Source organism: Ceratotherium simum, chromosome 11 (assembly GCF_057802395.1).
Source record: "Ceratotherium simum simum isolate JZ-2026a chromosome 11, ASM5780239v1, whole genome shotgun sequence".
In the NCBI taxonomy this organism is placed as follows: domain Eukaryota; kingdom Metazoa; phylum Chordata; class Mammalia; order Perissodactyla; family Rhinocerotidae; genus Ceratotherium; species Ceratotherium simum.
In genome coordinates, this window is record NC_141910.1 from 38,563,184 (window position 1) to 38,586,416 (window position 23,233).

At 38.1% G+C, this 23,233-nt stretch overlaps 2 protein-coding genes across 7 annotated transcripts in view; one reads left to right on the plus strand and one right to left on the minus strand.

Annotated features, from left to right (window-relative positions):
- PREPL (prolyl endopeptidase like) overlaps positions 1-17,341 on the plus strand; it is a 43,986-nt gene extending 26,645 nt beyond the window's left edge. For all 6 annotated transcript variants that reach the window (XM_087436822.1, XM_014792316.2, XM_004436696.3 and 3 more), the window contains 7 exons: positions 3,914-4,111; positions 7,385-7,560; positions 8,934-9,150; positions 12,170-12,319; positions 12,701-12,824; positions 14,179-14,252; positions 14,629-17,341. In XM_087436822.1, the coding sequence (XP_087292948.1) occupies positions 3,914-4,111; positions 7,385-7,560; positions 8,934-9,150; positions 12,170-12,319; positions 12,701-12,824; positions 14,179-14,252; positions 14,629-14,718 (1,029 nt within the window). In that variant the 3' untranslated portion in view covers positions 14,719-17,341. The remainder of the gene's footprint in view (positions 1-3,913; positions 4,112-7,384; positions 7,561-8,933; positions 9,151-12,169; positions 12,320-12,700; positions 12,825-14,178; positions 14,253-14,628) is intronic.
- Positions 15,399-23,233, minus strand: part of SLC3A1 (solute carrier family 3 member 1) — a 38,921-nt gene continuing 31,086 nt past the window's right edge. Inside the window, exons 9-11 of the mRNA XM_087436826.1 lie at positions 23,061-23,228; positions 21,923-22,039; positions 15,399-15,839 (exon numbers count right to left, since the gene is read on the minus strand). Of these exons, the coding sequence (XP_087292952.1) occupies positions 15,399-15,839; positions 21,923-22,039; positions 23,061-23,228 (726 nt within the window). The remainder of the gene's footprint in view (positions 15,840-21,922; positions 22,040-23,060; positions 23,229-23,233) is intronic.

The window sequence follows — 23,233 nt, forward strand, 5'->3', positions numbered from 1 at the left end:
AATAATGGCAATGTACTTTTTCATAAAAGGAATTTAATTTAAATGGAATTTAGCATACTGGGTCTTGATCAGGTTTAGGAGGTTTACTTTAGAATTTCTTAAAGGACCTTACTTTTAATGCAGTTTTACTTAAAATACTGTCTTTTAGCATGAACTTCAGAAGTAGAGTTAAGTGCTATTATATTTCTCTTTTTTACGTGTCTCTGTATATCACATCTCTACAACTTCAGTTATAATAATAACACAGGCCAACTTGGCAGCTGGTGCCTAACCACTGTGTGCTCCCATCCCACGCCGCCAGTAAGGGTAGTAGTCATGCCCGCTGTGTTTCTGGCACTGCATGCTTGTGTCTGCATAATCTCTTTGCCAATTTTCTCACCCACAGGGGATCAGGACTTAGTTTCTTTCAATAAGGAGGTGGCAGTGGTCTTCACTGCAACACAGCTGTGATGGTGGCACATCTGCCTGGCAGGCTGACTCGCTGATATTGCCTATGGCTGCCAGGAAAGATAATCTGCCTCCACAAGTGAACTTGCTAAAATTGGTGAAAAGCAACCTTATTGCCCGATTTTAAAGCAGCGTTAACATGTGAGTGAAAATAACAGGCACTGAAAGAAAAAGGAGAGGTCTCCATTTTGCTTGATATGGAAAGAGTTATGGAGCCACTTGACCGGCAAGCATAGACCACTTATACCTCCCTAATTGCAATATTGTCACAATTTCTGTTAAAATGCAATTCCAGTCAATTCACTGGATATTTGAATTTCTGTGTGCAAAGTACTGTATTGGGCACTCTGGAGTAGAAAGATAACAGGACAAAATATCTGGCCTTAAGGAGGATACAGTTTATCATGAGATTAGACTAGTACACAAAGATTAAGTAGAAGGTGGGTTTAAATAAGTGGTAGCAAAAACAGAAAATGTGGTGTGGGGCCCAAAGGAGAGGAAGAGAGCCCAGGAAAGCTTTTGTATGGCAAGTAGGATTTGGGATAAACCAAAGAGGATAGATAGGGTTTTGATGGGTAGGGATGGAATGGTATTCTAGGATGAGAAAGTCCGTCAAATGAAGCTCTAAGCTGGAGAAGTTCGGAAAATATTCAGGAAACTGCTAATAATTCCATTTTATTGAAGCAGAATAAAATTTCTGGGGGATGAAGCTAAGATTTGACGTTCTTTGACTGTCAAGGTGATGAATTTATGCATAAATTAGGAAGCGCAGAAAGAACATTTGAAGTTTTGGGGCAGGAGAATGATCTGAAGAGTCAAGCTGTGTACGTCATGAGGTTACGTGCAGCCATGTTAGGGTACACTGAAGCAAGACAAGATAAGAGGGAGGAAGATTAGTTTTGAGATTGTTGTGGTGGTATAAATAAATAATGAGGGCCTAAAACAACCAAAATTTTCCAGCTACTTCATAAAATCAAATTATCAAATGTAATGTCTGGTGTCTTAGAAGACTATGTAGATGTCCTAAAACAAAAATGGTGATTTTACTCTAGCAGTTTTCTTACTGCTTTCACCTACTAGATTCAAAGTGTCTTTTCACTTGCTAATTGATGCCAAATTCAGACATCTTCAATTGGGGAACTGGCAGAGCATCTCTTCTTATTGCAGTCTATATGAATAGGGATGGGAGAAAACAGATAATTTCCAGCACTGCATTTATGACAACAAAATTCTGTCAAGAAAATTAGGAATGTCATGCGAGTTTACTCTGCTGTAAGAAGATTTAACCCTTTCCAAGCTGTAGTACTTGTTATGCCTTATGTTCTGAGTCATCATCACACAGAATCAAATACTATATATCAGGCGCTACTTAGAACTTAGAGATCAGACCCTTTTCATGAACTGGATAACACAGATTAATATGCATAGACAGTGCCATATACAAAGGACAAAATCTTTAAGCTAAACCGTGAGTGGAATATGAAATATTTCTCTATGTAACATCTCTGCCCAGTGGACAGTTGACTAAAAGATCTTTTAAAACTCAATCCCAGCAGTAGAAATGTGAAACCTTTAATATACTTGCTTCTTATCCTTGGTCATCATGTCCTCAGTTATCTCCTGGTAATTTTTTTCATCACAAAAAAGAAGTTACAATATTTTAATTATCACATTTAATTTAGGCAAATTGGGAAATTTTTGCTTTGTGCTAACATCCATACATTTGGAGGAGTCTGCATCCTTGGGTTGATTTTCTTTCAGCATGTATGTCTTAATTTTTTAATGAAATGACTAGTTTGCTGTTAGATTGCTAAAGCTGAATCTGTTTCTGTCAAGTATCTGAGGAATATCTGCATATCACCTGGCCAACTTAGAATTATTCTCAGGTGCTATCCATTAATATACACAGATGTTACTGCAGGCTTATCTCAATAGGAAGTGTGGCTTAAGAAATCCCTGAGCTAGTTAATACTTATTTCTGTGTCAACTGGACAAACTTTAAAAAAGTCCATAGCCTTGTAACAGTTTTTGTTTGATTAAAACTTGAACCGTGATCTCTTTAGTTTAAGAAATGCACCCCAAAGACTTTTTGATTTATTGGAACCACTTGGTCTAAAACTAAGACAGCTTACTACATGGGTCACATGGAAACTGTTTTCAAGTCTCACCAAAGGGCAGAAAAACTTGTGCCTCTGTGGGCTGAGGAACCTTGTACCCTCAGTCTGAGGTGTGGTTACAAGGTAGTAGCAATGCTGCTTCATTTATTTCCCACTAAAGTCTCAATTTGCTCACTTCAGTTATGCTACTCGATTCCCCAACTTGCATGATTACATTTTTCTTTCCAGATATGGCTTGCATTTAAATGAACAAATTATCCTTGAAAATAATCCTCAATCTGAGGAGAATAAATCAGGAACTCCTTTAGAGAGACATTGCAACTGTATGTCCTTATTAGTGTTTCATTAAAATAGATTCTTTGGATTAATTATAAGAACTTTACTCTGTGAACATAAGCTCTTTGGCCGTAGTTTCTACAAGTTAAATCATGCACTCTTTATGCACACATCCCCCACCTACCCTTTCTGAATAGTGCCCACCAGTGACATTGCTGTGCCAAGACCTCTGATTTTCTAAGGAATTTGCTCTTTCTACAATTACTCAGGAAAAGAAAGGCAATTTTCTTTTAATGTTCTGACTCTCAGTACCACTTCTAACACCCTGTCAGCCTGCTTACCAGAGTTCTTTAAAAGGTGTAAGAGAGATGTTAGTAGAAGGCTTGAAGCTGGACCCTGCTGCTCTCAGAGAATAAATTTTGATTCCTTTCCTTTTTTCTTAAAGTTAAGAATCTTAATCATAATAGCTGTGAGTCTCTCAGAGTGGATGTGCCGGGAACGGTTTTGTTCTGCACAATGGTTAGCCTGGGAGCTACAGTTAGAAACAAATTGTAAATGCTTTCGTGCTGCTGAGCCAGTTTGTAGCCCTGGAATAATAACTGTCATCACTGTGGCTGTCCAGGCAGCAGAGTAAGGGCTGGTGAGTAAATTATTAAAAACACGTGTGCGGGATTTCACGTTCTGCGAGAACACAGATCTTGGCGATGTTGCTGGGTTCTGGAATTACTATTTGATTTACTCTTATTCTTAATCATTTTGCTGTTTCTTTGCCCAAGTTTATACCCCACAATAAACTTTTTTATTAAAGGAGATTTCGTGTAAATCCAGAATCATGATAAACCATTTGTCTCTGTAACTTTTCCTTTTTTTATTGGTCATTAAGGTAGAGTTCTGTTTGCTTTTTACTTGAAATATATTTTGTTGTGCTGAAGTAATCTTTAAGTGAGAGATTATATGATAGTGGACAGAAGTAAACTTGATGTCCCCATCATCTTGTTTGCAGCAGACCCGGAAATTTAATTAAGGATACTTAGTGTCTACATAAAGAGTAAAAATAACTGTTATTTCTTTAGCTCCCTCCTTGGGCCTGTGGATTCATAATGGATACAAATTCGGACCCAAAGAACTGCCCCTTTCAGCTTTGCTCTCCAATACGTCCCCCAAAATATTACACATATAAGTTTGCAGAAGGCAAACTGTTTGAGGAAACTGGGCATGAAGACCCAATCACAAAGACTAGTCGTGTTTTACGCCTAGAAGCCAAAAGCAAGGTAAGTCTTTGTAATCTCCACTATCAGTCCCCCTTTACTGAAAGCATACTATTTGTCAAGTATTGTGCTGTTGCTGGGATTACATTAGCACAGTTTCATAAAGTGGATCTTGCATACCACTGTAAGACCCAAATGATTTTAGGGGGTATGTGGATTTTTTTTTAACTTTAATACTTTCGTATTTATTTTAATGTGGATGAAAACATTTATCACTAGTACATCAAGCCCTTGAGTTTACATCTTGTTTATATTTGAATTTTAAAAGTTGATTTTAAGAAAAAATAGTCAAAGTTGGTATGCAGTTAAGGCAAAAATTGTGAAGGTGGTAAGCAGTTGACTAAACTAGAATATAGTCCCTGCCCTCATGGAGCTTACATCTAGCGGGGAAGATGACAGATGTTGAAGAGATAATTACTAATGTACTGATTGCTGCAAAGGAAGACGTACTGAGTACAGTGGAAACATATGGCAAAGAGACCTTACTGGATCTGGAGAGGTCAGAGAAGGCTTCTCTGAGGAAGTAATGTCTCAGGTAAGAATGCTAGGATGATGAAGAGTAAAGCTAGAAAGGGAACAGGAGGATTCCATTTTGTGCTGAGGCCCTGAAGAGAGGGAGAAATGGTGCATTCAAGAAGTGTAAAGGAGGACAATATGGCCAAAGTGTAGAGTAAAACGAGGAAGACTGGCTGGACGGGGGAGTGAGAAGTAGGAAAGAAAGTTGGTGCAAGTGAGCAACAATTAATATATCAACTGTGGCCTTGAATTTAAGGAATTTTCAGACCTTACATCATACACCAGATAATTTTCACATGTGCTGACAAAGAATGAATTGAGATACAAGCCTTTTTTCCTTATGAATATTTTTCTTTAATTTACTGATTTTCTTTTGATATCTTTAAGCAAATATTATTTTAATATTACAAAAGCAATACATGCTTGTTAGAACAACTGCAAAAATATAGAATGTATAAAGTTTAAATGACTATTTTTCAGTCGCATTTGCTACACCTCTGAGAAATAATCATTCTTAACCATTTAGTGTATCACCTTCCAGATTTTGGTTTTTGTCAACAAAATATATATCTAGGCTTTGTTTTGTTTTATAGACATGGGATTTATACCAGTCTGTCAAAATGTGAAAATTATTATACCCCAAATAGAAAGAACTGTGAAGCTCAGTTCTTGGAGAGCCAGGGAATTCTTTACGGTTAGGGAAGAGGAGAAGCAGCTGCTCAGTGTAAGCTGCTGTCACTTTGCGGGCGTTTTTGAACTGCCGATGAACTCTGGGATCCAGCCCATCACACCACTTGCTGCCATCCTTACCTCTTCCTTTTCACAAGTTTGCAGCCAGCAGGTTTTTTTCTGCTTGTTTAATTAAAGTTGGGGAGAAGGCAGGGAAAGGAAAAGACCGAGATTATTTTATAGAAATTAATCGACATCATTTTATAAGACTGAATCTTACGGAGAAGTGAAAATTCATTTACACTGTCATAACAAGTTGACTATGAAAAAGAATAATGAGAGGAAGAGTTTTTCCTTATTTGATAACACTCTGGTGCCCCAAAGTGAAGTTTTCAAAATGAGAATGAAAAAAATAGAGAGAGTGGCTTGGTTATATTATTTTCCTTATGTAAACTAGTACTATCTCATTATTTTCTGTAAGCAGGGTGAGCACCAATTTTTCCACCCTTTTTCTATGAAAGGAGGATCAGAAATAGTTCAGAATATCTTTATTTAAATATATACATTTTTTTTTTTTTTGCAGGGGAAGACTCGCCCTAAGCTAACATCTGTTGCCAATCTTCCTCCATTTTTCTTCCTTTTTCCCCCCTGAAAGTCCCAATACATAGTTGTGTATAGTTTTAAGTTCTTCTGGTTCTTCTGTGTGAGCCGCCACCACAGCACAGCTGCTGACAGACAAGTGGTGTGGTTCTGTGCCCGGGAACTGAACCCGGGCCACCGAAGCAGAGCGTGCTGAACTTTAACCACTAAGCCATCAGGGCTGGCTCAGATTATGTTAATTTTGTCTGTCCAGAGAGTGCCTAGTTTCAATCAATTGGGATTGATGAGTGTAAACTACATTGGAGAATGGTTACCTGCTCTAAAAGTAATTTGTGTTAAAATTTATAAAACTTACTGAAACCACTGTTGAACGTTTTAAAAATAAAGTTAAATAGGCCTTTGAAGAGCATGTGAGTGGGTGTCAGTAAGGTCAGTAGGAGATTTCAGGTCCTAATGGTGGAGAATTCTGACTATAGAAGACATTAAATTGAGCCATTAAAACTTCTTCAGTTAGCATATTTGTAAGTATTCAGAGATGAGAAATACCAGTATGTAGCCCTGGGTATAGGAAGAATACTATGCTAGTGTGTCTAACCTTGATAGTTTGGCTCATCCTGAAAGGAAAAAATTACAGTAATACTGGGTAGTGAAGAATTCTTTAAATTACTTTATTGTCATGAAAAGCTGCATATAATAAACTGTTTTCAGGCCAGAGTCTTGCTGCTCTTTTCTAGTTCTTTTTCTTTCTTTTTTTTTTTTTTGGTGAGGAAGACTAGCCCTGAGCTAACATCTGCTGCCAATCCTCCTCTTTTTGCTGAGGAAGATTGGCCCTGGGCTAACATCTGTGCCCATCTTCCTCTACTTTATATGTGGGACGCCTGCCACAGCATGGCTTGATAAGTGGTGCGTAGGTCTGCACCTGGGATCCAAACCTGCGAACCGCGGGTCGCTGAAGCAGAGCGCACGAACTTAACCACACCACCACCAGGCCGGCCCCTCTAGTTAATATTGTAAGTCAACAAAGTAGCTGAAAATAAGGACCATGATGGATTTTTAGAGACCATAACTCTTTTCTTAATTGAGTGGAGTTTATGCTCAACATCAATAAGCAGTGCATAAAATTGGGGATAAAACTTGGGGGCCGGCCCCATGGCTTAGTGGTTAAGTGCACGCGCTCTGCTACTGCCGGCCTGGGTTCGGATCCCGGGCACACACCGACGCACCACTTGTCCGGCCATGCTGAGGTGGCGTCCCACATACAGCAACTAGGATGTGCAACTATGACATACAACTATCTACTGGGGCTTTGGGGAAAAAAAAGGAGGAGAATTGACAATAGATGTTAGCTCAGAGCTGGTCTTCCTCAGCAAAAAGAGGAGGATTGGCATGGATGTTAGCTCAGGGCTGATCTTCCTCACCAAAAAAAAAAAAAAAAAAAAAAACTGTTTGAAAAAACTCTTCTTTACATGCATAGTAAATCTTCATTTCCAGGATGGAAAGTTAGTGCCAATGACGGTTTTCCACAAAACGGATTCTGAGGACTTGCAAAAGAAACCTCTCCTGGTACATGTATATGGAGCTTATGGAATGGATTTGAAAATGAATTTCAGGCCTGAAAGGCGGGTGTTAGTGGACGATGGATGGATATTAGCATATTGCCATGTTCGGTGAGTCAACACATTTTACCTGGAGTATGAGTGCTAGAGCATTGTGACAGATACCCAGAATAACAATATATCAGGCAGCAAAAGTTTATTTTCTCATTTGTGTTGTTGAATATATGCATTCCTAAACTGTGCTGGTGGAATTTGATTCAGTAACAGATTAGTTGATCCTAAAAGCAAAGGAGCAGGTTTTTAGGATTTTGTGCAAGATTTTTAGGATTTTTAGAATAGATGTACCAGTCTCTGTACTTACTTAGTAACATTATAATTTCCATTTAATTCTGAGTTTAGGTTCTTCTAAAATAGCCTCTTAAGCTGGACTCCTTTTTTCCACTCTAACTTTCATTTTATTTTAGCTGTTTTCAATACACAAATATTATTTTATGTTTCTGCTTAAAATCCTTCACCACCTCCCCATCTCCACAATAAAATTCAAATTCCTCAATATAGTATTTAACTTCCTAATGATCTGGCTTATTTCTGTAGTGGCATCTGTCATCACTCCCCAGACACGTGCTGCACTCCAGCCATGCACATCCTACACATCCAGGCTTGCTGCCTCCTTTCCAAGAACAAGCTCTTTCCCCTCTGTGCTCTTGCCAATGCTGCGTCTTTCAAGATTCAGCTTAGATATCATCTCCTTCTTAAGCATTTGTTTTCCTGATTCATGTATATACCCCTAACCTGACAGGTGGATGTTCTTTCCTCCACTTCTGTGATACCTTAAGTATACTTGTGTTATAGCAGCAACCATGTTGCTTGGTAGCTGTTTTCTTTCCCCACAAAATTATGATCTTCTCCAGAGTTTTGCTTGTTTTTTTGTTTTTTTTTGATCAGGTAAAAAAAATCCCTGAGCTACCATCTATCCCCATCTTCTTCCGCTTTGTATATGGGATGCTGCCACAGCATGGCTTGGTGAGCAGTGCGTAGGTCCGCGCCCAGGATCTGAACCAGCAAACTCCGGGCCAGAACCCAGCAGAGTGCACGAACCCAACCACTATACCACCGGGCCAGCCCCTTGTTTATATTTTTAAGGCCTGCATTTAGCACAATGTCTGGTAAATTGTAAGCAGGCGCTCAAAACATATTTGTTGAGTCAATTTTTGATTGTCTGTATCAGGGATTGGCAAACTTTTTCTCTGAAGAACTAAATGGTAAACATTTCAGGCGTTGCAGGCCACATATGGTCTCTGTTGCATATTGCTGGTTGGTTTTCTTTCTCCCAACCTTTAAAAATGTTTAAAAACCATTCTTAGCTCGAGGGCCATACAAACACAGGCCTCTGGGTAGATTTGGCCCACAGGCTGTAGTTTACTGACTGACCTATATCAGTAATATTTTTTCCCCACTAAAACTTTTTTGCCCTTTAATTTCAGGGGTGGTGGTGAGTTAGGCCTCCAGTGGCACGCTGATGGCCGTCTAACTAAAAAACTCAATGGCCTTGCTGACTTAGAAGCTTGCATTAAGACACTTCATGACCAAGGCTTTTCTCAGCCAAGTCTAACAACCCTGAGTGCTTTCAGTGCTGGAGGGGTGCTTGTGGGAGCATTGTGTAATTCTAATCCAGAGCTCCTGAGAGCTGTGACTTTGGAGGTGAGTACACTCTGTCTCTACTGTTTACAGAATGGGGAGGTGTGAAGCCATAGGTTGCTCTAAGAAAAAATTTCTCTGCCAGTTTTACCATAGCATAGGGGTGTAACGAAAGCTTTTAAATTTTAAACACAGAATTGTAGCTCTGGGAGAACTTCTAAAGTTCTTTTAATCCAACTACTTACCCTTTACTCTTCCCTGACAGCATTCTTTATTAATTTTTAAGGATTTCCACTGAGGGATATTAATGGCTATTCCCATTGATCATTTTTTATTTGTAAGAACATTTAGAATTGGTGGAAAAGAGACAAAGCATATATGACTCAACCAGTTCCAGGAAGTCAGGCAGAGCAGACTGTGACTCCAGAATGCGTGAAGTCCTATGACTCTCCTGCCCATCAACGTTTCAATCCTGGATTTAGGGGTCTCTATTTTTAGATACTCCATTCTTAATGGTCTTTAGGGGTATTTTTTCTGTACTGTAATTAAAATATCTTACCTGTTCTGAAAAGGCTGTATAGTCTTTTCCTGGTGTCTAAAATTATGAAGTTATATTATAGCACCTCATTTCACCTCCATCATTCTCCTGCTTCCTGGTTGGATACTCTAGAAAATAATGATTGGGATGGAGAGAGTAAATTGTTTTCAGGTTTTTTTATTTTGAGGGTGGGGGTATACACTTTGGGTTTGTATTAAGTAAATAGGTATTGTGTAATCCTGATCTGTAAATCTATTTTTTTAACAGAAATACTAAGTATAGAGGGGAAAAAACCCATGTACAAAGATAATAATGGCAGAATTATTTACATATAAACAAAATTCAACTTACTTTTGACTTTTAGAAATTATGTTGACTTCTAGAAATTAGAAAAGAAATAATCAGAAATATATGTGTAAGGATATTTATCCCAAGTGCTTATAATAGTGAAGAATTGGAATGAACCTAAATATCCAACAGTAGAGGAGTCATATATGAGTTAAAATTCTTAATTAGAAGCACCAAAACCCAACTCGGACTAATTTAAGCAGAGAAGGGATTTATTCAGGGGTATTGGGTAAGGGTGCATATAGAACCAGAAATGTGTCCCAAATATACCATGAAACTGGCCCAGTGAAGCTGTCACTGCTGGGCACAAGTCACCTCACACTGCCAGTGCTGCTTCTAGAAACTCGATATTGCTGCGGCATTTTTTTTTTTTGTGAGAAAGATCAGCCCTGAACTACCATCCATGCTAATCCTCCTCTTTTTGCTGAGGAAGACTGGCTCTGAGCTAACATCTATTGCCTATCCTCCTCCTTTTTCTCCTCAAAGCCCCAGTAGATAGTTGTATGTCATAGCTGCACATCCTTCTAGTTGCTGTATGTGGGACGCAGCCTCAGCACGGCCTGACAAGCAGTGCGTCAGTGTGCGCCTGGAATCCAGACCCAGGCCACCAGTAGCGGAGTGCGCGCACTTAACCGCTAAGCCACGGGGCTGGCACCAGCTGTGGCACTTTTGCCAGAATCAACTGTCTGTGGTCCCTACTTCTTTGATTCACTAGCTTTCCATTCAGATTTTGGAGCACATTGTCTGATTGGTAAGACCTAGGTTGGGAGGCTGCTCCCACGCTGCAGGGAAAGCTGGGAAAGGAGCTGTCTGGCATTGAGCACCGCTCCAGTGAGAGGCAGGCTCTGTCTCATAGGGTCAGGGACACTCTAAATGCGGAAAAGGACTTTAGATGCTAGGCAGCCAGAAAGAATTATATTTGCCCACTGTATTTGGTTAATGTTAATACCAGAGAAAGCTGAAAAGCATGTTAACAGAAGACTATAAGGCTAAGTGAGAAAAGCAGCTGCCCTTTTATTAAATGTTTTAACACTAGTTATAAGCCAAGGAGTGATTTTCTCTTCTTTCAACTTGAGTATTTTCCAGATTTTCTTCAATTAGCATTTATTACCTTTATTTTTAATGTAAAATGTCCAAATGGTGAAGAAGAGTTTGTTCATGTGTTGTTGGGGTTTTATTTTTAATTGTGGTAAAATAACTTAAAATTTACCATCTTAACTATTTCTAAGTGTACAGTTCAGCTGTGTTAAGTATAGTCACATTGTTATGCAACCAATTTCCAGAGCTTTTTTCATCTTGTAAAACTGAAACTCTAAACTCATTACATAGCAACTCCCTAATTCACCCTCCCCCAGCCCCTGGGAACCACCATTCTACTTTCTGCCTCTATGAATCTGACTACTCCAAGCTACCTCCTATAAATGGAATCATACAATATTTGTCTTTTGTAACTCATTTATTTCACTTAATGTCCACAAGGTCTATCTTTGTTGTAGCTTGTGTCAGAATTTCCTTCTTTTTAAGGCTGAATAATATTCCCTTGTTTCATTGTATGTATATTTTGCTTATCCATTCATCCATCGTTGGACACTTGGGTTGCTTTCACCTTATGGCTATTGTGAGTAATAATGCTGTGAACATGGGTGTACTCTTTGAAACCCTACTTTCAATTCTTTTGGGTGTATACCTAGGAATAGAATTGCTGGATCATATGATAATTCTAAGTTTAATTTTTTGAAAAAACAACATACTGTCTACACCATTTTACATTCTCACCAACAGTACACAAGGGTTTGAATTTTTGTACATCCTTGCTGACACTTGTTTTATTATTTTTTGTTTTTTTAATTTTATCTACCCTAATGGATGTGAGATGGTGGCATTTATTACTTCTATATAATATATATATAAAAATAAAAGGCACCAAACTAAAAACAAAAATTGTGTAATTAGAAGGTAAACACTTTCTTTTTATATAAATGTCATTTAAGGAGTCTGAATACACTAAAAGCCAATAAATCACAGGCCCTGGTTAAGGACTAAGTAATTAGTCTGGCTCCTGGGAATCTAGATGGTTTCTTGAGCTTTGTTCTCATGTCAGCATGTATATTTATAAAGTATAATATTTTTCTGGAACTCATTTTACCAAGTTGTTAGTCGAAGTTTAAGTTTCTTTGGCTTTTTTTTTTTTTTAAGGCACCTTTCTTGGATGTTCTCAACACCATGATGGACACTACACTTCCTCTGACACTAGAAGAATTAGAAGAATGGGGGAATCCTTCGTCTGATGAAAAACACAAGAACTACATAAAACGTTACTGTCCCTATCAAAATATTAAACCTCAGGTAGTGAAAGACAGTTATGATATACTATCCTAAAGTGATAGAGAAGATAATCAAAAGGATACTTACCCACGCTGAGGCAGGAATTTAGTAGGGCTTTAGATTGTTTCTACTTATAATACCCAAACACCTTTCAGCACCATCTATGCTCATACTCCATGTTTATTTCAATTTAATAGCTCAGGAGAAAAGATTAGATAAGGTCATGGTCTCCCTAGTCAAGAAAAGGCTATGCTACCATAGATATCTCAAGAATAGCAAATGAGAAAAAAATGTCCAGTACTAAGGGGAAAAAAATTGGAAGTAATTATTTTTCCTAATCTATAAGGTGGAAAGGGACCATAACGAGTAATATAAATTCTTTGTACATCTATTTTCTTTCAGCATTATCCTTCAATTCATATCACAGCTTATGAAAATGATGAACGTGTACCTCTGAAAGGAATTGTAAACTATACTGACAAACTCAAGGAAGCCATTATGGAGCATGCTAAGAACACTGGTGAAGGTAGGAGAGCACCTGGAAGAAGAGAACATAGCTAAATAAACTGTTAATACTGCTCAGAGTAATACTTTTTATGCTACAGACCAAATCATCTGCCAATGATTTTGGACAAATAATTGTTTTTCCTATGTTGACTACCCAGTTGAAACATACGTATAATAACTGTTAACTACCTTGCCTCTTTTTTGAAGGACAATATTGAAATAAGGTAGGCAAGGCACAAAGAAAAATATCAATTATAATTTGGAAATATACTATCATACAATCATTCATTCATTTAACAACATTAATTGAGCTATTATTCTTGAGAACCTCTAAAATCGATTCTGAAGTTTTTGCTCTGAAGCGTCAGTGCCCAAACTAACTGCTTTAATTTTCTCTAGATCTTTCAGTTTCATGAGACAAGAACTCTTACCTTTTTTCCTTGCAAAGACATGCTGAGACCTTCTGGGCTCAGGGTGGGAGGCACCCACATACAAGTGTTCAGACAGTCCCGGTGTATTTAGATCCATGTCTTTCTCTCACCCATTGCTATAGTTGGTGTTTCCAGGTCACAGACTCTCCGATTCCGCAGGGCCGATTGGCTTCCTCCTAGGTTGCAGCCTTCTCCATGTGGGCCTATCTACAGTAGTCTGTTCCATCCATCTTTCTCAGCCACTGGTCCTCCTCCTGCTTTTTTTTTGGTTTTTTTTGCGAGGAAGATCAGCCCTGAGCTAACATCCATGCCAGTCCTCCTCTTTTTGCTGAGGAAGACTGGCCCTGGGCTAACATCTGTGCCTATCCTCCTCCACTTTATATGGGATGCTGCCACAGCATGGCCTGACAAGCGGTGCATCGGTGCACACCTGGGATCCGAACCCAGGCCGCCAGCAGTGGAGTGCGTGCACTTAACCTCTACGCCACAGGGCCGGCCCCACCTCCTGCTTTTTTTGTTTCAGAAATTTGTCTTCTTGGGCCCACCCGGTGGCGCAAGTGGTTAAGTGCACGAGCTCCGCTGTGGGGGCCTGGAGTTCGCCGGTTCGGATCCCGGGCGCACACCGACACACCGCTTGTCAGGCCATGCTGTGGCAGCGTCCCATATAAAGTGGAGGAAGGTGGGCATAGATGTTAGCCCAGGGCCAGTCTTCCTCAGCAAAAAGAGAAGGATTGGCAGATGTTACTCAGGGCCGATCTTCCTCACCAAAAAAAAAAAATTTGTCTTCTACTGCTTGCCCGTCCCATCTCTTTGCTGTTGGTGGTGGTGGTTTATGTCTTTTTCCTTCACTGTGATTTTAATCGAGTACTTGTAAGGAGAGGGGAGAAATGGGTCTCCACTGGCCAGAAACCTTCTAATTGTTTCATATGTTAACTCTTCCAGGCTATCAGGCCCCCAATATTATCTTAGATATTCAGCCTGGAGGCAATCATGTGATCGAGGATTCTCACAAAAAGGTATGTTATCGAGCCCCTCTCAGTTGACAGATCCCTAAGTGGAGATCTGTGGTACTCAGCATTTCGGTGGTCGCAGCAGGGTTTATGACAGCTACTTCACAACCGTCAGTCTGTGGCTGAGACGCACCAGGGAAGGAAGAACACTGAGTCAATCAAGAGAAAAGGCTCTCTCTTGTACTTGATAAGTGAGATTTGTTAAAGAAAGTAATTGAATCCTAATTGTTGGGAGCCTTCTGCCTCTGACCCAAATAAAAGTACCCTTGCCGTAATTACTGACTTCGGGGTTAAGTGAAGGTGGATAGACAAAGAGAGACTTGAACACTGGAGTTTTACCACAAAGACCTTCTATTTAATTTTTAAAATGTGTTTCTTTTAGATTACAGCCCAAATTAAATTCCTGTACGAGGAACTTGGACTTGACAGCACCAGTGTTTTCGAGAATCTTAAGAAATATCTAAAATTCTGAAACGCTGCATTCAATGGGAATTGGAAACACACTGAAATATTTCATAGTCTTATTTCCAATTGGGTTGACAAAAGTGAGTTTTTTTTAAGTTGGTAAATAATTTTTAAAAATTTTCTTCTCCATCCAAATTTTGTTTAGTGTACATCTCACTTGCTTATCCTGTTCTCTCCATTGATGCACGTGCCCCTTAACCTAGGAAAGTAGTTTTCAAATCATGCTCCTTAGAAGGACATGAAGTAGAGGATGAAAGAAGGATTGGTGACAGCAGAACTCCCCCTTCCCCCATCAAAACAGCCTTGTTTTTGTCTTTTATTAAGATTTTCTTTGAACAGTTTACAAATCAAGGTCCTGCCTCTTTGCTAGTAAATATTTTTAGACACTTTGGCAGTAAGTCATCCTCCAATTTCTATGCCTGCATTTTATGGAAAAATAACATTCTCCACATTAAAATTCATTAGATCTTTCTAATAATCTGGAGTCCTAAGGTGTTCTGATCACTCTTATTGATGCTATCTCAATAAAATTACAAGTTCCTGCAAGTGATAATTTTTTTAAACATTTTATTATTCTTTACATTCAAGCTACAGAAATATCTAAGAATTAGTGACTGTACCTGAAGTTACTACAAACGCTTATAATAGAAAAGAATGGTAGTGTCTTCATCTCTTTCATAGAGGTGCCTAACACAGGCTGTACAGTATGTTTAATACACTGGAATAGCATGCCCGATTGGAAACAAAACATCTGTCACTGAAAGCTGTTTGGTGATGAAAAAGATTCTTCGTGTTGTATTCAAGGATGAGACCTACTCCCTTGTCCAGTACAATGGCGGAGGTGTCAACTTCACTGCCTTTGTAGGCAGCATTGGTACTTAACCTTATCGTCACTCTCGTGGGAATATTTGAAATCATTTCCTTTAGATTTAGCAGTGATGATTCTCCAAAGTTCAGAACCACAAGAAAAACTCTGTCTATGCCATCCAGCTCTCTTGCGTACACGACAGAGTTGCTGTCATTCCTCAAGTAGCAAAACCAGCCCCTGCTGAGGAGCAGCTCATTGGCATGAAGCAGACTTAATTCTTGATATAACTTCAATGCTGATGTGGGCTGAGTCTTTTGGACCTATTTTTTCAAAAAAGTGTTAACATAAATATTTGATTCTAAGAGGTTTCTTTAAAATATTTTTAGTATTAAATAAGGAATTATTTCCCAAAAAAACTTGCTTCAATTTTGCCCCTTAAAATAACTACCAGATGATAGATATTAATAAGTAGATAAGAATAGATTATTTAACTGCTGGTAGAGATTGCAAATGCAGGGCTTCACCTTGTCTGGGAGTCATTGCAGTATGCCCTGTGCTGTGCTGCATCTTGGCCAGAGCTGATATAAAGACCAAATTTGTTTTAGGAATCCCAAAACAAATGTCCATGTCTAACTTAATGGATATTTAACTTGCCTAAATAATGTCACTTTATGCTATATTGTAACTAGCAGAAAAGCAGCCACAGTGGCCATGGACTCTGGGAATTTCTGGTGAATTGAGGCTTCTCTGTTCTCTTTTGTAGAATAGTGTGTAGGTTGCTGTAACTTCAGTAGACATGTATTTCTTGCATAGCTAATGATGAACAGAAAGTTTCAAAGGAGGATGCAAAGCAAAACACTGCCTAAAGTGAAAGTTAGAAATTGGATGCTTTTTTTTTTTAATCATAAAAGTAATATGTGTCCATTAAAGATTTGGGTTTATTTTACAGCCATATAAAACATACATAACTTAATATTGTATTTTTCCTGCTTTTTTCCCTTTAATATTTCAAGCATCTTCTATTATTATATAGCCTCCATGAATGTCATTTTAATGGCAGAATAATACTCTATTGAATGCTTATACTGTACTTAACCTTCCTTTTCATTTCAACCTTCAAGTTTCTAATATTTTCTTATATTTTTAATGCCCCCTCCCCATATTTGGATTATTTATTTAGAATATAAATATCAGAAAGACAATTACTATGTCAAAGACTATGGACACTTGATACATAATGCCAAATTATTCTTTGTAAGAGCTGTTGCCAAATCAGTGATAAGATTCATTTCACTGTACTCTTGCCAGCCATCACTGCAGTGATGGTGCTTCTTGTTGTTGTCGTTGTTGTTTGGGGGCAGGTGCCTAATGTGTGGTCTTTAATGAATAATGAATGTTTGAAAAAACATATTCGCTGTTTATCAGGTACAAAAGTATTTATGGTACATGTATATGGTGTGTGTATATGACTTGTCAAATTACTATTAACATTTTCTATAGCCTTAGATAATGCATGACAAAGCATAATTCAGTGCCACTCACATAAGAAGTGCCCAATAAGTGTTAACTATTATTTTTGTCTACTTAATTTACCACTTTCTAGAAGTATGTTGAAGTGTCTCTCTGTGTTTATGGATTTCTCAGTTTTCTTTGCCTTTCTCAGAGTACTTGTTTTTTATATATTTTGAAGCTATTATTAGATGCATAGATTCATGATTTGTAGTGGAATGTTCTTTTATCAATTTTTGAAAACTGCCTTTGTCGCATAATGCTTTTCATATTGAATTCTATTTTGTCTGCTATTAAATATTTCCATACCTGCTTTGTGTAACTTTCTTTTTTTAATGGGAAATGCATACACACTATATGAAATTCAGTTACAAGAATATATAAAATGAAAAGGTTTTCTTAACACCATCCCCTAGCTTCCCAGTTCCTCTCTCAGAGATAGATAATGTTACTGTTTATGTATTCTTTCATTTTTATGTATCATATGAAATTATACATTCTGTGCCTATGCAAGCATATGTAGACATACTTTTTCTTTCTTTACACAAATTGTGGCATGTTACCATTTTGTACCTGCTTTTCATTATTTATTAATTCATTATTTATTATACATTATATTAATCAAATATTTCATTATTTATTAGAGATGGTCTTATATCAATGCACATAGAACTCCTTCATTATTTTTAAAAGTTGCATATTAGGGCCGGCCCCGTGGCTTAGCAGTTAAGTGCACACGCTCCGCTGCTGGCGGCCCGGGTTCGGATCCCGGGCGCGCACCAACGCATCGCTTCTCCAGCCATGCTGAGGCCACGTCCCACATACAGCAACTAGAAGGATGTGCAGCTATGACATACAACTATCTACTGGGGCTTTGGGGGAAAATAAATAAATAAAATTATTAAAAAAAAAAAAGCTGCATATTAGTCCATTGTATGGGTTACCCATAATTGATTCAACTGGTTTTCTATTGATAAAATATTTAAATCATTTCCAGAATCTTCTGCTATTAAAAACAGTACTACAGAGTAGAGATCCTTGAATATTTATTGTTTTCCACATGTGCAAGTATTCCTAGGTACAGATATCTAGGAATGAAATTACTAGGTAAAAGGTATATGCATTTTTTGTTTTGATAGCTATAGCCAGGTGCAAGCTTTATTTTTGTTAGTATTTGCCTTTGGTATATTTTATTTCTCTGTGTCCTTTTGTTTTAGCTATGTCTCTCATGTCAGATTTTGTCTTGTCTAATCCAAGAGTTTTTATCTTTTAGTAGGTGAATTTAACCCATTTATATTTGTAATTACCATATGTTTAGACATAATCCTACAGTCTTATTTTATCTTTTATTTTTATTTGTACCATTTATTTTCTTCCTTTTTAACTTTTTATTGGATCAGTTGGTTTTCTTTATTTACTTTTTTCCTTCTAATGTTCTTTGAAAATTATATATTGATGTGTGTTCTTCTAATGGTTACCCTTAAAATTGTAATGACCACTTTTTTTTTTTTTTTCTTGTGAGGAAGATCAGCTAACATCCAGTGCCAATCCTCCTCTTTTTGCTGAGGAAGACTGGCCCTGGGCTAACATTCGTGCCCATCTTCCTCCACTTTATATGGGACACTGCCACAGCATGGCTTGACAAGCAGTGCCTCGGTGTGCGCCCAGGATCCAAACCCTGGGCTGCTACAGCGGAGTGCATGCACCCAACCCCTATGCCACAGGGCCGGCCCTGTAATGACCACTTTAAAATATATTTTTCTCAACATATGGAGCAGTGCTATCCAACAGAACTTTCTGCAGTGCTGGAAATAACATCTGTGCTGTCCACTGTGGTAGCCACTAGCTACTGAGCGCTTGAAATGTTGCTAGTATGACACAGGAGCTGAATTTTTAAGTCTATTTAATTTTAATAGTCACAGTGATTAATGGCTACTGGACAGCTCAAATCTAGAGTGAGTTACTCCATTTGCATCCCCTGTAAAGATAAGTGCTTTAGCCTGCTCATTCACTCTCTCTCACTCACACACACATATAAACACACACACCCCCTCCCTGCCACCACTTCCCACATAGAAATAAATCACTAAAATTTTTGTTCCAGAATACCTTATTTTACATTATGTATCAAAAATTATTTATCTTTAAGTTTTGTTGGTTCCTTTCCTCACTATTTTTTATACATCATGTCTTCCTTTTAGATTCATTTTTGGTTTTGCTGGAGCCCCCATTTATTCTCTCAGAACCTGACTATGCATGGTAAAATTTGAGTCCTTTCTTCTCCATCTCTATTTTACTCTTATTCTTGAATGCTAGTTTGAATGGACACAGATTCTAGGTTTAAAATCAAGTTTTCTTTTTTTTTTTTTTAAAGATTTTATTTATTTATTTTTTCCCCCCAAAGCCCCAGTAGATAGTTGCATGTCATAGCTACACATCCCTCTAGTTGATGTATGTGGGACACAGCCTCAGCATGGCCGGAGAAGCGGTATGTCGGTGCGTGCCCGGGATCCGAACCCGGGCCGCCAGCAGCGGAGCGCGCGCACCCAACCGCTAAGCCACGGGGCCGGCCCTGAAATCAAGTTTTCGTTACAGCTTTGAAGATAAAGTTCTAATGTGTTCTAGTATCCAGTTGAGAAGTCTGATGCCAGTCCAGTTCTCATTCCTTTTCTCAGGTAATCAATTTTCAAGTTTGGTTTCTTTCTGCATATTTTTAGGGTTTTCTCTATTATTGCCATTCTAGAATAAGATGAAGTCTTCTGTTATCTCTGGATTGTTTTCTTTATTTTTTTGGTTATATATCTTCCTCCAGTCTCTATTCTCTTTTAGAATTCCTTTCTATTGTATGTTGGAATTTTTAGATTTATCCTCCACATATCAAAGATTTTCTCTTTATACTGTTAACTTCTTTCCTTTTTACAGTGCATTCTGGGACAAACCCCTCAGTCAATTGTCCAGCACACTAATTAGAACTTCTGTCTATTTCATTGTTTATTTTGACAGTATTTTACATTTCTGAGATATCACTTCTCTAAAAGAGAGTCAGTGGGCTCCGTAAAACAACAGTCTGTTGGGGGGGAGGTGTTTATACTAATAATGAAGTCTTATGTTTGCTATGTTTTCTCTGCTTTCTACAGTGTTCTGTTAGGAATGGTGTCTCTCATGGTCTTCATTTTTCTCAAATGTAGTGTGATTCTTGATCCATTTACTTTTGCATTTTGATACTCTTTGTTTGCCTGTCCTCAGTTGCTGGCCGTTAGTAATCGTGAGAAACTGAGTTGGAGGTAGGTCTGGTTTGTCTTTGGGGTTCTTTTCCTGCTTAATGGTGATAAGCTACCTAAGGGTCTTCTGGCTTTGTGTCTGAGAGCATTCCACAGTGAATTATCTCAGGGACATCACTAGAATTAGGTGTTCTTTTCCTTCTTTTCTTTCTTCTGCTGTGCTTGTGGAAGTTTGACACTATTTCAAGCTTTGCTCTACTCATTCCGACATGAATATGATCACCAAACAGGCCTTGGGTTTCTTCCTTAGGGAAATTCTGGTGCAGCAGTGCAGCAGTTTAGAACCATCCCTGCAGTGCCCTACCTGTACCTACTAGAGCGGTTTTCTCCTGTGTATGTAGACTATGGTTTCTATGCTCTTGTTCTCTGTAATTTAATTTTACTTTCTATCTTTTAGAAATTACTTAAATTCTCACCTGTTTTTAGGGCTATTGTGTATGTATTTTATTAGAATGATATTGCCTGAGACTTGATTATGATTTTAGCATCCCTCCAAGCATTATTCATGATCATTTTAAAGACTTGGCTAACCTAATAGAAAAAAATTTTTTAATTTGTTTTAATTTGCATTTATGTTTTTCCATCTTGGCTGGTGTACATTTTTATACAGGATATCTTACATATTGGACTCAGATTGGCCTATGGGAACATTTTGGACATTTGGACATAATGAAATCAATAGATGCACTTAATCCAAAACACAAATGTTAAAATATGTATTTTGTGTTTTCAAGGACCTACAATTATATAAAACAAATCTTATACTATCCCGGAATCCTCCGTGGTGCTTGGAGCAGGGAGTTGTGGGAACAGGAGGGTTTGCATGAAGTTTTATATCAGAATAATGTGGGGCATGTTTTCAAAATACTTAGTAGATTGGAGTGAAGGTGTGCTATAAAATTTTTAAGTATCCTCATATGATGCCAATAATGTGTTGGCATCTAAAGTGTTCCTCTAAAGTGTTTTCCAGTAAACTTTTCATTAATACATGACAGTGGAGTCTCCTTTTACTCACCTAAAGTCATTTCATATTTTTTTGGTCTGAGGAAATGTTCTTAGCACTTCACTGGAATTTATGCATTCCTGTTGAGGAAATTTGTCTGCTGAACCTTGCAAACTTGATTACCATGAGAACAGAAAATAGTACAGGCAAAAGCCAAAGGGTGTGCTTTTCCAGGACAGCTATTTGTAGGGATTATTCATGTCTTCAGTTTCTTTAGGTAAAGCTTTGCTCTCAAATCCACATTACCCTAGACTGATTGATCTATTTCTCTCCTTCCTTCCTTTTGAGGGGAGGAAAGGAGGAAAGATAGCTGGGCTTGCTGAAGGACCTCCATAAAATTCCCTTAATAGCTTAAAGCTCTTAGTTAAAGTCCTTCCAGTGAAGAGTTGTATGTTCTGTATACTTCAGATGGTACACTTCCGTACCAGTTTGTATTTTGACAAAAACATGACTTGCAAACTCCTTAAAAATGAAAACCACAAAAGAAGTCTATGTGATTGATTTAAAGAGCATCAGTTAAGGTTTTAAACTCACTCAGGGTGAGTGAATGTTAGCACAGAAGCTCATTTCCTGTTTCTGGAATCAGCATAAAATTTTCATTGATACTTACATCGACATTCACAGTGTGGTAATCTGAACTGGTGGGTAACCAAGTGTGACTGCCTTCAGAAAAACCAGCATTTGAGGTATTGTCCCACTGCATTGGTGACTTTGAGAGAAGGGTATCCTACGTCAAAACACCGTAAAGAGAAAACAGTGGTCTGGTTATTAAAAGATATGTTGTTTGGCCGTGATTTACTTCATAATTATTTAATTCCCTGTATTTCTTAGCTAGTACTTGTATTCATTAGCATTCATAATGAAAAGGCCTTAACATTCAGTACATAAACCAGTTTTACACTTTTAATTGGAAAATAGTTCATGATATCTTGAGTCTGAATAACTATAATAACTGAACTTTGATACATGCTTGGAATCTTTGCTGCTTTTTCCTAAAAATGAGTAATGTAGGATTTCAAAATGTGCCATTACCAACTCATTCTACTGTGGTGCAGTGATGGTGAGTTCAAGTATGCAGCCATGTACAAGTAAGCCTAAATTCTGTCTTCTTTCATGCAGCCTGATATTGCATGTGAGTGCACACACACAAATTTAGGAGCTGAAATAGAAACAGTTTCACTTTGACCAAATATTACGGAAATTAGATCTCATACAATTGAGAGCTAACCATACAACGTATAGGTTCAAGATCATTCATCTGCCTAGCAAGACACTTGTGAGATGCGTAGCCTCAAACAAGAACAAAATAAAAACCACTCAAGTCTGGCACTGGGCGCTACATTTGTTACCATAAAAGGAGGAATCTTTGTGCTATGGTAGAACGAGAGCCAGCAGTACAGACAAACACTATACTAATGTTCCTAACTCCGTCTTTCAGGCAGAGGGCAATAAATAATATTGCAGACTCAGAACGCTGGTTCTCAAATTTGAGCATATGCCCAAGAAGCAGCTGGAAAGCATCTTTAAAATGCAGATTCCAGGCTCTACACAAGAAGCTAAGTTGTGTAGCTCAGGAAGCAGCATTTTTAACAAGCTCCCCCACCAAGAAAGCTGAGAATTCTCACTGCCTAACAGTAAGAAAGGGAAGCAAGTAATCGTGATTTTCAGCAGAATAGAAATAGTAAATTCTCTGATTTGGCAAAAAAGGAATATTTGGTGCGGTGCATGGTTAAATTATAAGAACTTACAACATTATAGCTTTCGTTGAGATTTGTGGCTAAAATATCTCCCATTCCTATTTCTTCCCCATAGTAAGTTATGGGAGTTCCAGGGAGTGTGAAAACAAGCATGTTCATGATGTTGACATATTCTGTCCCCAGACGAGAAGACAGCCGGGCGTTGTCTGGTCCACTGATCTGAA